This window comes from Oncorhynchus gorbuscha, linkage group LG04 (genome assembly GCF_021184085.1).
Source record: "Oncorhynchus gorbuscha isolate QuinsamMale2020 ecotype Even-year linkage group LG04, OgorEven_v1.0, whole genome shotgun sequence".
NCBI lineage: Eukaryota > Metazoa > Chordata > Actinopteri > Salmoniformes > Salmonidae > Oncorhynchus > Oncorhynchus gorbuscha.
In genome coordinates this window covers 17,751,937-17,765,522 of record NC_060176.1, presented here as the reverse complement: position 1 = coordinate 17,765,522, position 13,586 = coordinate 17,751,937, and the positions used below count along the sequence as shown (strand labels likewise).

At 40.7% G+C, this 13,586-nt stretch overlaps 2 protein-coding genes across 19 annotated transcripts in view; one reads left to right on the top strand and one right to left on the bottom strand.

Annotated features, from left to right (window-relative positions):
• mical2a (microtubule associated monooxygenase, calponin and LIM domain containing 2a) overlaps window positions 1-7,574 on the bottom strand; it is a 45,339-nt gene extending 37,765 nt beyond the window's left edge. For all 18 annotated transcript variants that reach the window (XR_006838452.1, XM_046346049.1, XM_046346053.1 and 15 more), the window contains exon 1: window positions 7,417-7,574. The gene's annotated coding sequence lies outside the window, so the exon portion shown is untranslated. The remainder of the gene's footprint in view (window positions 1-7,416) is intronic.
• A 1,497-nt stretch (window positions 7,575-9,071) lies between these two features.
• dkk3a (dickkopf WNT signaling pathway inhibitor 3a) lies at window positions 9,072-13,550 on the top strand. The gene is made up of 7 exons (XM_046346048.1): window positions 9,072-9,345; window positions 9,686-9,811; window positions 10,007-10,087; window positions 11,029-11,121; window positions 11,888-12,032; window positions 12,448-12,604; window positions 12,776-13,550. Exons 1-7 carry the CDS (start codon window positions 9,142-9,144, stop codon window positions 12,861-12,863), a joined length of 894 nt encoding a protein of 297 aa, XP_046202004.1. The 5' UTR covers window positions 9,072-9,141; the 3' UTR covers window positions 12,864-13,550.
• Window positions 13,551-13,586: the final 36 nt, after the last annotated feature.

The window sequence follows — 13,586 nt, the reverse complement described above, 5'->3', positions numbered from 1 at the left end:
AAACACCCGCTCTGACTCTGTCATCAGTCAGCCCAGATCATGGATTGTAAAAAGGTGGTGCCTTGAGGTCTACGCTGCTAAATGTGTGACATTTACAAACTTATTTTCTTAAACTGAGGCCCCAGAGTCTGGTTCTGCTGAGTTCTGTGACTGTACTGAGAAATGATGCTAGGCTTAGCACCGACGGATCAGCTTCTGCTGCAGTCGAGGTAGGGAGAAAACAGACAAAATACACATATGTAGCCTAATGCTGCCAGTTAATATTTGGGGGATATATTGTACGAAATAGTAGGCTAATTAACACGTAGGCCTAATTAGGGAATGGGGGGTTTGAGGGAACACGTATGACGGACACTAACTTGCAATAGCCTAAAAAGGTTGTTAGATTGGCTTTTATAATGCATAAGCCAATAGCCATCTAAAAAAGACATTAAATACAGTGCTACTGCTTTTTATTAAAGTTATAATGTATTCCAATGAAACACTGAATTAATGTGTAATAATTGCTAAATAATCCTCTGATAAAGGTCAATTAAAAAGACTGTATTTACATTGTTTTTTCAATGTTTCTGAATCTCAGTCTGTTCAGTCAGCGAGTGGGTATAAGTTTATGAGATGTAGTAACGAGCAGTGTTGCCAACTAATTTTCAGGGTAAGTTGCTAGAGGCAGGTTGATTTGTTGCTAAATGACATTGAGATGTCACTGCTTGATAACGTAAATCTGTGTCAATTATGTAGAATACACAATAACGTTTCTCAAATTGACTGGCCATCTCGGCAATAAATATGATTTGACATTTGTTCAGGTACAGACTCCCACTCTTTTCTGTACTTCTGGCTGTACAATTTTGATTGAGACATGTTGATTGATGTTGTAAGTTCTGTTCAAGATCAACATTCGTGACCAACTATATTCATTGGGTTTGGCTCGCCGAACACGTACTACTGCAGTCAGCCAACAATGATTTGCAATTTACTGAAATTGCTGCTGGCCTGCTGCTACCTGTGCACGAGCTGAGTGCCCGCTGCTGACGTCACTCACAATGCACTTTTGCAGCCAGGCACGTGTGTTGTGACTGAGTGTGACAGAGAAAATCGTTGTGTCATTTAGAGGGAAAATTTGTGCATTTTAGCGTTTGAGCCACTTTTCAAAAGTTGCTAAAAGTTCCAAACACATTTTTAAAAGTAGCTAAATTTGTTGCTAGGTGCTGTTTGAAATAAAAGTTTCCAGGGTAGTCTGAAAAGTTGCTAAATTTAGCAATAAAATTGCTAAGTTGGCACCACTGGTAACAGTGACTCTGGTGTCGGATTACATTACATAGGCATCGACACTGGAGGCTGGAAAGCCTATTTTGTTCGCTAAAAGGCTGTAGAGATGTACTGACAGTTTCTTAATATTGTGGCTCCTCTATAATATATACAGTGCCAATCCAATGGCCGTGCTCATGACTCTGGGCCCATTCTGTAGTCCGTTATCAGTGTGTTTTTGTGATGTAATGTTTATGAGTGCTGGGAGATGGCTGGGAGGGGCTCAGCATAGCATACAGGTGCTTTAATTAGTTTGGGGCAGGGTCATTTGGTTATGCAAAGGGTGTATTATTATTCTGCTGGGGGATAAGGTTGTTCCCTTTGCCCTGCAAGGTGTGGTACAAGACAACATCTGCATTCACACCATTGTTGAAATAACAGAAAATGGTGAGAAAATCCTGCAGTGGATGGAATGAATTGACCGCTTTGTCCTCTGGTTATATTGGTCTTGTTGAATGTGACCACATGATGGTATTTGCAACCGTTTTTTCTGTATAGATTTCATAATAAAAACTTAAGGACTTCTGTTGAACTACAGTAAACAACCGCTTGGGCTTCCATTAACAAGTAGTTGTACTACCAAAACAACATTTCAGAAAGCAATTTTAATATGTGGCTATCATCATTTCGAACTAAAATATACAGTAACTACAACGTCTGCTTGGAAAGATGAAATACAACCAGGGGTTTGCGCTCCAAGCTTCACGAATTGTTTAAAAAGCTATAGTATTAACACCTGCTGGGGAGGTCTTTCTGTGTTGGTTAATGGAAGCTAGCACACACTGCCCTTACGGTGCCTTCAGAAAGTATTCAGACCCCTTGACTTTTTCTACATTTTGTTACGTTACAGCCTTATAGAAAAAATAGATTTTTAAACTATTTTTCCTCCGCAATCTACACACAATACCCCATAATTTCAAAGTGAAAAAAGGTTTTTAAATAATATTGCAAATGTATAAAAGAATATAAAAAAAACAGAAATACCATATTTACAAAAGTATTCAGACCCTTTGCTATGAGACTCAAAATTGAGCTCAGGTGCATCCTGTTTCCATTGATCATCTTTGAGATGCTTTTACAACTTTATTGGAGTATCTGTGCGAATTTGAATTGATTGGACATGATTTGGAAAGAACACATTGGTCTCCATAATTCTTAAATGGAAGACATCTGGAACCACCAAGACTCCTCCTAGAGCTGGCCACCCAGCCAAACTAAGCATTCGGGGGAGAAAGGCCTATAGAGCTCTATAGTTCCTCTGTGGAGATGGAAGACATCTGGAACCACCAAGACTCCTCCTAGAGCTGGCCACCCAGCCAAACTAAGCATTCGGGGGAGAAAGGCCTTGGCCAGAGTGACCAAGAACCCAATGGTCACTCTGACAGAGCTCTATAGTTCCTCTGTGGAGATGGAAGAACCTTCCAGAAGGACAACCACCTCTGCAGCACTCCACCAATCAAGCCTTTATGGTAGAGTGGCAAGACTAGTCAGGATCGAGGAAAAGATGAACGGAGCAAAGTACAGAGAGATCCTTGATGAAAACCTGCTCCAGAGCACTCAGGACCTCAGACTGGGACAAAGGTTCACCTTCCAACAGGACAACAACCCTAAGCATACAGCCAAGACAATGCAGGAGTGGCTTCAGGACACGCCTCTGAATATCCTTGAGTGGCCCAGCTAGAGCCTGGACTTGAACGAGATCTAACATCTCTGAAGAGACCTGAAAATAGCTGCGTAGCGATGCTCCCCATCCAACCTGACAGAGCTCGAGAGGATCTGCAGAGAAGAATGAGAGAAACTCCCCAAATACAGGTGTGCCAAGCTTGTAGCGTCATACCCAAGAAAACTTGATGCTGTAATCGCTGCCAAAGGTGCTTCAATGAAGTACAGAGTAAAGGGTCTGAATACTTATGTAAATGTGATATTTCCATTTGAATTTTTAATAAATTAGCAAAAAAGTCTAAAAACCTGTTTTTGCTTTGTCATTATGGGGTATTGTGTGTAGATTGATGAGGGGGGGAAACTATTTAATAAATTTTAGAATAAGGCAGTAACATAACAAAATGTGGAAAAAGTCAAGGGGTCTGAATACTTTCCAAAGGCACTGTGGGGTCCCCTGGTCTTCTGTTACCAGTGCTGTGGGAAAGGAGGCTTAGCAGAGACAGCTCAGAGGTGAGTACAGTGGAAGTAGGAAGAAAAGAGAGACACACAAATGTATGATCTTAATTTGAGCCAGTTTGCTACAGCAGGGAAAGTATCCTGCAGCAACGGGAAATGTGAATTATTATGTGGATGGGGGCTGGTGTGGCTAAAATGCCAGGGCTGAATTTTTGTCCCAGTCTGCCCCTGAAGCCTAGGCACAACCACTAATTACAAACGTAGTAAATTTTGACAAAATTACAAGAACAGCAGATTCGTGCTGAGTTTGGGAAACTCCCTTAAGGGGGCAAATTCAGATATTTTGGCAACACACTAACTCTTGAGTTTTAACAACATTTGGGAACTTTCATGTAGACATATTAAACGTAATAAATCAGCGTGGATTTGATCTTTACCCCCCCCCCCCAATTAGACTAACTGTGACGTCTAGAGACAGACCATCAACCTTCAGCATCTTTTCATCTCTACATTCACTCCCGATATAAAACCTTGTGATCTTTCTAGAAATCTGCTTTTGGGGAGAGCAAGTCAAACCTGATGATGTATTGTTTGTTATTCCAGATAGCATAGGTATGGTGATAAAAACAAGAAGAAGAAAAATGACAGAAGAGGACCGGTACAGATAAACTTTTGATTTGTTTATGTCTGTTGTATACACTGCACAAAAACATTTGCTCTGAAGAAATCACATTTGTCTATGTTGTATAGTATTGGAAAAAGGTTCCATATCAAACCAAAAAGGGTTCTATCGCTTGCTTCATACATGGAACACCTAAAAGCTCTATACAGCACTCCAAAGAACATATTTTTCTAAGAGTATACTCCCATGGCTAACAGCAAGTGTATAAATCTTAGTGAACAATATATTTTTACTGTTCCTTAACTTCAGTTAAGCACAAGAAATACTATCATGATTGAACATTCCTGAGGAAATTCCAACAAGACAGGAGAAAATAAATGTGTGTTTTCTGTTTGAGCGTGCAATGTTTTTCAAATCCAGGGAGAACAGAGTATTTAAATCACACATGGACAACCAATGCCTGAGACAAATTGAGACACGTAGACATGTCGTCTATTGAGATGTTGACACATACTCTATCAGTAAGGTAGTGAAGCACAGAGTAATAAAGCAGGACTTTAAATCTTACAGCACAATGAGGAAGAGCGTGCCATGTTTTCAACTGGCACAGGATGCACAGGAAATTATTGCTCATTCAAGAGGTGGCGGAAAATTACATGACTGTATGATTGCCGCTGCCTTCTCAAAATGTCCTTACTGAGTCACAGCTGCTCTCTCATGGCCAGGTACTCACAGTGGCCTATTTTCTAGTGTGACTTTGAGATAAACATAAATCAGACAGATACCACCACATACTGTAGGTACACTTTAAAGAGTACACAAAAGAAAATGGACAATTCCATTCAGATTTCAGTAATCCAAAATGTGTGCTTATAACAGATTATATACCGTATCTACATGCCTTACAGGTGTCTCGGAAACTGATCTGTGATCATCTGAATTTGTATGCTGTAGCTAATGTGCCTCACCTGGGACAAAGCCTGCTGTCAGTATTTATTATTTAAAGCCACAAGTTCAAACTCAACATCAAACACGTTAGTGAGTAACCTTAGAACTTCCCATAATTCTTATGAAAGGGGAACATGAATTCATCTGACAGACACAGCAGCGCTAAAGCAGACAGAGTGTCACAATTCCTCTCCCTGTGTATTTACGCCCCCCACTCTCCAATGACACGCAAAGGGCCATTGTGTAACTCTGACATTTAATCCTAGTAAAAAAAAACCCTGTTTTTGGTCAGTTAGGATCACCACTTTATTTTAAGAACTTAAAATGTCAGAATAATAGTAGAGAGAATGATTTATTTCAGATATTATATCTTTCATCACATTCCAGTGGGTCAGAAGTTTACATACACTCAATTAGTATTTGGTAACATTGCTTTGAAATTGTTTAACTTGGGTTAAACGTTTTGGGTAGCATTCCACAAGCTTCCCACAATAAATTGTGGGTATTTTGGCCCATTCCTCCTGACAGAGCTGGTGTAACTGAGTCAGGTTTGTAGGACTCCTTGCTCGCAAACACTTTTTCAGTTCTGCCCACAAATTTTCTATGGGACCACTCCAATACCTTGACTTTGTTGTCCTGAAGCCATTTTGCCACAATTTGTGAAGTATGCTTGGGGTCATTGTCCATTTGGAAGAGCCATTTGCGACCAGGCTTTAACTTCCTGATGTCTTGAGATGCTTCAATATATCCACAGAATTGTCCTACCTCATGGAGCCATCTATTTTGTAAAGTGCACCAGTCCCTGCTGCAGTCAAAGCACCCCCACAACATGATGCTGCCACCCCCGTGCTTCACATTTGGGATGGTGTTCTTTGGCTTGCAAGCCTCTCCCTTTTCCTCCAAACATAATGATGGTCATTATGGCCAAACAGTTCTATTTTTGTTTCATCAGACCAGACAACATTTCTCCAAAAAGTACCATCTTTGAACCCATGTGCAGCAAACCATAGTCTGGCATATTTATGGTGGTTTTAGAGCAGTGGCTTCTTCCTTGCTGATCGGCCTTTTAAGATATGTCGATATAGGGCTTGTTTTACTGTGGATAGCTTCTAAAGCCATGACATAATTTTCTGGAATTTTCCAAGTTGTTTAAAGGCACAGTCAAGTGTTGTAAAAAATTACTTGTGTAATGCACAAAGTAGATGTCCTAACCGACTTGCCAAAACTATAGTTTGTTCAAAATAAATTTGTGGAGTGGTTGAAAAACGAGTTTTAATGACTCCAACCTAAGTGTATGTAAACTTCCGACTTCAACTGTACATCAAGCGTAAAGGAATAGCCTGCCAGAGAACCTGAGGGGGGCCGAAACCGAACATATTTAAAAGAGATCTTAATAAACACCTTTTTAGCTTAGCTTGTCCTTCGGGTGCTTTTTTAGTCTTTCAGTTTGTAAGGTTATTCTTTTGTTTTTTTTATCCTATTATGTTTGTTGTGTAGTAAATATTTAGATATTTATTTTCATAATTTTTTATTTATGTTTTTTCCTGTGAAGCACATTGTGTCGCATTCATTACTGAAATGTGCTATATAAATAAAGCTTGATTTCAATTGACAAATGAATCCAAAATTGTGACCAATTCTAATTTGGCATAAACACATAGTCTCACCTGAGACAATAATAATAATATATGCCATTTAGCAGACGCTTTTATCCAAAGCGACTTACAGTCATGTGTGCATACATTCTACAGACAAGTGATGATTGAAGACTAAACGATTATCTCGGAGTATTCAGGCTGGAACATTTCTCACAACCTCTCTCATATATGGGAGAAGATGTGAGAAAAGTTCCAGCCTGGATACTCAAATGATCATTTAGTCTTCAATAGTCACTTATTACTGGTGACAAATCACACTACTCAAACTAATAGTACAGTGTTAGTAATTTACTGTCTCGCTCTTAATGTAAATTTAAAGAAAGTACCATGCCATGGTAGTAGCCTATAACATTGTAAAACTCAGCCAGACACATCAAGCATAAAGGCTTTTAAACCTGGATTATGGCGGAGACACATTCATCATTATTATAATGGTTGAACACACAGAGCTATTTTATCAGAGTATGGAGACAAACCAGACGCTTTATTGTCCAGTTCAGACACACAGGCTCTTACTGTATGTACATGAATCTGTATCTAATCCTATCAGAATGTATTTATTTGAATACTAAGGCAAGAAAAAACATGTACAAATCCCACAGTAGAGAAACCAAATAAATTCCTCAGATAAGATTCGATTTTACAAACTTGAATGAACTATGTCACAGTGTTCAGACTTAACTGTCATGTTGCTCAATTGCCTAGACATCTGCCCAGCGGTCACTGATTTGTGAAACATGCGTAATTGGAAGTGTGACTTACTTTAGTTTACAGATTAGAAAAAATAAATCAACTGGTCCAGTCTTCGCAGTTGATTGAAGAGGGATATTCAAAACCTCAATGACCGGTCAGAGAAAATGTTTCTAATAGAATTTGCGCTGGCTATATGTGTCGGTACGTTTCTTCCAGTCACTCACTCTGAACTACTACTGGGCTAAATTACTGTCTCACTATAGTACCTCCCGTCTATTGCACGAGGGCGGTGCTGGAGATTACAAGACCCAATGGTAACTTCTGATACACTGTGCTCGAAATTTAAATTATAAAAGGCGTCATTACAACTTTACACGCAAATGCTGTAGATGTAGCCACAGTGCAAAATAATTACAGCAGAGATTGTAGTATACTCTGATTATTTTTTTTATGGAGAATAAAGATGGATTTCAGTTTAATTGGTCTTTTGCTAATTAAGCAACAAAAAAATTTACCAAATGTAATATCAGCATATAGCCTAAATCATGATGCATATCATTGTAATAATTCAAATACATTTTGAGGCGCAAGATGCACTCCGCAAATGATTAAGGCACGTGCACAGGCTCTAGCAAAAATATCATATCCAGCGGTTCAGTGTAGTGTCCAGTATGTTTCAAGAACAAACAAACAAAACAAAGAACATGCATCAAATTATGCAAAATGTTTGTATCCTCTAATAGGCTACATTTGGCAATCAATAACGCAGTGAGTAAAATTGGACTGCTTTCAAAATATTGACAGTTTCTTCCATTACATAAAATGACATGTTCAGATGATGGCGATGACATGGTCAGATCATCACCGTGACACCTCTCTGCCCCAATGTCATCACAAGGCCCTCATACCAAGGAGTGACCTCTCTAAACAGCCTGGTCTCAGACTCGACTTAACATAGTAAGGCTAAATCCAGGACACTCAAATTAGCATAATATGTTTATGTTTGGTATGGTTACTTAGTCAGGTGCTTGCTCGTGGTAGTGGGTGGGCGTTTAACGCAAACGTCTAGCAGTAACCATAAACCTATAAACTAGGCTACTCCGCAGTGGTTTAGACGAGGCTACTGAAAATAATTTCCATGCAAATGAGGCCATCTAGTGGTAAATGGGAGAAAACATGCGACATAGCCATATTATGCATCCACGTTTACATACAGTCACAGAAGACTCTATTCCTGTGTATCTAATTATCACAACTGTAATACATTGTAACTAGGCCTAATGATTGGGAAACATATTAACAAGTGAATTATAAACTTCTAATTGAAGAGTCAAAATAAAGAGTCGTTGTCAACACTGACGGTGGTCTCATTAGATGTTCAAACAAAGGCTCTAGGCAAGTCTGTTCATTGCGGTGTGCCACCGTCCCTCCTCCATTGGCCGCATCCTCCCACAGCCTGCTGCCGCTGGCCCAGAATAGGCTCGCCACTGGCGCCACTATGAGAGGTATGAGCATCGAAAATGTACCACTTTGGCTTGCACCTGTCGACTAGGCTATAGCCTACAGTCTTGCACCTGTCGACTAGGCTATAGCCTACAGTCGTAGTATAACTTGGGGCAAATTAAACTACATCTTTCTCAAAATACAAATACATGCATAAGGCAATACAGTCGTCGCCCCCCCCCCCCCCCCCCCTCCGACAGAGTGCAGCAGCAGCACCGCTCACACCCAATGCGCAGAGGCAACGTCCAAAGAACCTAATTCATTCGGGTGCCTTTTCGTGCAGCAGCAAGGATGTTGTATTTCTCTCTTCTAACCCTGAGCCTAACGTCTATCCATGGCATCCTCCTTCCTGAATCTGCCAGGCCCGTGGATTTGGACATCAACCAGATCCCTGAGGATATGGCACAAGGACACACGACATTAAACGACACGTTTGAGGAGGTAGAGCAACTGATGGAGGACACGCATAATAAACTGGATGACTCGGTGCACCAGGTCGGTTAATGGTCAGGTCTACTCAGATGTATATTTTCAGAGCTTTGATAAATAAATGTCCCATAGCACCCCTTTCATTTGTATGATTTTTAATGCTATGTAAAATGCAACAGATAATAGTGCAGTACACTCTTATTATATACTTTTAGTTGATCTGAAACGTTTTTGTTAAAGCAACAACAAGTTTAACTGGAGACATACATCTTTATTAGACTAATAAAAACAGTTGCCCAGGTGGGTTGAGATGAGTCTAAGTCAATCTTAACATGCACAATGTGTATAAAAAAACCCCAGTGGTGACCTCACTGTAACATTGATCTTTTGCATCAAACCTCTTTAGATGGACAATGAGAGTGCCAAGTCCAGCTTGCATCCCAATAACCTTCCCTCAAATTATCACAACGATAGCACTTCTGAGAGTGTGGTTGAAAACCAATCCACTCACACCATAGAGACAGTACACAAGGTACAGTAATAGTCATACGCAAATGTATTATTATACTGTGTTCCATTCAAACCTAGCATGCTGAAATGCTATTATGAATTGTAATACTGTATGGTAGTAGTATTTTGGCATCCCACATTTGTTATGAAGACAAAGCAAAATTGCAGAAATCCTACAGAAGTGATCCTAACTGGAAATGTGTCTCTCTTTCTTTAGGAGACAGACAACAGAACAGAAGAGACCCACATCACCAGAACAGTTATCCAGGCCAGTGGCAAGGAAAATAATATTCATCATGTGAGTCAACAACAATCTTTGGAATTTCCCTCCATCATTTACAACAGATTAAAAATAATAATAAAAACATCCACAATAACTGGAACACTACAACTCTAACTGGTGTTTTGTGGTTAATAAAAGACAGTGGGCATAAGATGAAAACAATTCCATCCTTAATGCATGTCACAATTCATGAAAAATGCATCAAGTCATGGGCTGTGTTTCCTCTTTCTGCGCTGCTCTGCATGCGACCACAGCGGCTGTCGTGTTCGGGTGTCTCATTTGACTTGACCCAGAGGCTCTGTACGCCTCTCCAGTCTCAACTGCGCTGTCTCATTCTCTATAAGCCAGGTTAAAGCTATGTCTTATCCAGGCAGAGTGACATGTGCAGGATGGTGGCTGGTTGATAAGCTCTCTTCAGAGTTGCATCCTGTCTACGTGAATTATATTTGGCAGCCACGACTCAGCCCTTTATTGCAGTTACAGGTTTTAATATTTAGTTAAAATAATTGACAGTCTCAGAGCGTGCTATTCCTGCCAGTCTTTTCCTTGTGATATGTGGTAGAGAGACAAGTGAGAGGGAATTGGATGTTTACTTTAACATTTTGGGACAAGTAGCCCATTGTCCCAGTTTCAACAGCAGGCCCATTTTATTCAGGTCACTTTTGGCACAGAAAAATATTGGAGGAGATCGTGCAACAACGTATCACATCCTCAAAAATGTACTTTAAAGTTATTTTAAAGTAACTTTTGTAAAGAAGTTTGCAATAGTACATGGCTACAACCTCTGAATTTCTCTTCAAGACTACCATGTTTGATTTAGCCAATTTTACCAGTACAATCTGTTTTCTAGTGAAAAACTCTGGATTGTGGGCGGCTTTGGTACCATATAGCGACCCTCTGCAGGTGAATCTGTGAAGGAGGGTGTGTTGAATGTCCCCTCTTCCCCTACCTCACAGGAGTGTATCATTGATGAGGATTGTGAGAAGGGGAAATATTGCCGGTATGAGACGCACCGATCCAAGTGTCTAACCTGCAAAGCCCTCGACGTGGTAGGTCCATTTCATGGTTATTAACAGTGCCACACACATTTTACAAACCCTGACACTGAACCCATCTACGGTAGAATGTATTTATGCAGACCCATATTTCCTAGGGGGCTTTGACTTCTTCCTAGTTCCTATTACATACTACTTCAGACCATCTCCAGGTTTTGTAACAGTGCCTTAGTGCACACATGCACACACACAGCAATCACAGAGCAGCAGATTGCTTAAACAATATCATGCAGCTGCTTCTGCATTGTTACTGCATTGCAGTGTTGCCACAAGTGTAACTGGAGTGTTTCATGGGGGAGAGCTTCTCTCCTCTTGGCTGCATATTAAAGCATGTGTCTGATTGAATAAGAGCTCCACCTCTCTCCCCCTCTATCCAAGGACAAAGAGCGGAGCAGGATGAGAGGTAATGAGAGAGCCTACTCTACAGACACAAGCAATGTAATTGAATTTAAGACCAATGTTTTTGGCAGGGCAGAGTGGAAATCCATCCCCGTAATACTATAGATACTAGCTTGCATTCAAAGTCAAAAGGTATGCTGAGAATAGTTCTTCCTAGTTGATAAGGCCTGTGTTAATGTCCTGCACAGAAAAACACAGTCATATGTCAAGCAGCACACTAGCGCACCAGTAACAGGAATTTGCTGCACCTAGAGAGCTTATGAGAGTTACACGAGACCGGTCATGCAATTCCATGACCATGGGGTTTATAGGATGCCATGCATGTCATCTAACAGTTTGTCACTGTGTGTGCGTGTTCCAGCCCTGCAAAAAGAATGAGGAGTGCTGTACAGGACAGCTGTGTGTGTGGGGCCAGTGCAGCCAGAATGCCACTAAGGGGGAAGCTGGCAGCATCTGCCAATACCAGAACGACTGCAGCCCAGACCTCTGCTGTGCTTTCCATAAAGGTGCAGGCCACAAGGTCACACACACAACATAATTCCTCTGCTAAATTATACACCCTGAGTCATTCTACATGAAATTAACATAATCTGTGGTGAGCGAAATGGGCTCCTTCCATTTGGCTTTGACTCAGCCAGATAAAAACCTACAGGGATTTCTTTGACATCCAAAAAAGGGAGGCTTCAAATTGCGATACCACAAAGTGTCTGTGCTCAATGTAATTAGCCAATTATGATAGTCACAAAGTCAAGTGAAGCAGGGTGCATTGAAGTTTCAGATAGTTAAGTGATCATTTGAAAGCCCATAACCTGCTTTCCCCTCCAAGCACGGTTCATATACTGTACACCTGTATTTACGTTTCTGAAGTAATGTCACTTACCTTTGTCACTACCCATCTCTCTCCCCTTACCTTGTGGTCAGCCCTGCAGTTCCCTGTGTGCACGGCCAAGCCAATAGAGCGTGAGCGCTGTCATGGCTCCCCCAACCACCTTATGGAGCTGCTGTCCTGGGACATAGAGGGCCAGGGATCAAGGGAACACTGCCCCTGTGCTGGGGACCTCCAGTGCCAACATCTCGGGTAAGAGTCTGTGCTGCAAACCTGGAACATTTATATTCAATTGAAATTAAGGCATAAGTCATTACATTTTTTTTGCAAAAACACGTGGTAGACAAAAGCCATAGCCATCACTCAAAATGCTGTTGACCCAGTATGATGCTACAAATGGATATTTCTTCATCTCTTTGACAGCCGAGGCTCCCTGTGTCTGAAAAGACAGAACTCGAGTGAAGAGGACCTGACAGACACACTTTATTCAGAAATTGACTATATTGTCTAGGAGTAACCATGCAGCTCAACCTTTTCAGGCCTGTAGACAATCAGATAGAGGGGATAGAGATAGAGTGATTTCAGCCTAGAAAATGAAGTTGCTCACCGTCTCACAAGGCTTACATGTAAGATTCTTCCATCTATCAGCTTGTCGTTGTTTATTCAAGCCATTGCAGTTCTCTATCTGCTCGAAGTTAACCAAAGCTGTTACGTAGTGCATAACACCATGTATGTATTAGATGAAATTTATATTTTTGGGAAATCCCCAATTCCTAGACATTTACGCTGTTCAAAGGTAGTGTGTATGATGACTACACTCCAATACCGCAATAAGAGTTCGTGTTTTAACAAATATGTACCCCCTCCTGCTCTCTGATGTCTCACTTATGTGCCTACCCTCAGGATGGATAGTTTGCTGGAGATGAACTGTTGAGGCCCTTTGCTCAAAGGAATTAAGTCAAGTTAGGGACGAAGAAAGAATAAACACAATGCACTGTATACATGTGAAGTAGCTTGCTTAGTCCTGGTTTTTGTTTTAAATAGTGGTTTAAACAAGAACAGATGACATTTCTGAATATATGGAGCACTTGTGACAGGTCAGCTCATCATGCTCACAGCTTGGTAATGGAAACTATAACTCAGACACATGCAGCTTGAAAAACTTTTGCTCATAAGAAAATAAAAGGCTTTGAAAATGTAGCGGTCTATTCTTGAGATGTAAATATTCTTATAT

What these genes read in the sequence shown, in the direction of transcription:
- dkk3a (XM_046346048.1), top strand. Translation starts at nt 9,142, where the DNA reads ATGTTGTATTTCTCTCTTCTAACCCTGAGCCTAACGTCTATCCATGGC. An exon ending in AGGAAAATAATATTCATCAT is followed by an intron (nt 10,088 to 11,028) that starts GTGAGTCAACAA and finishes CCTACCTCACAG; the next exon opens with GAGTGTATCATTGATGAGGA. An exon ending in CTCCAGTGCCAACATCTCGG is followed by an intron (nt 12,605 to 12,775) that starts GTAAGAGTCTGT and finishes TCTCTTTGACAG; the next exon opens with CCGAGGCTCCCTGTGTCTGA.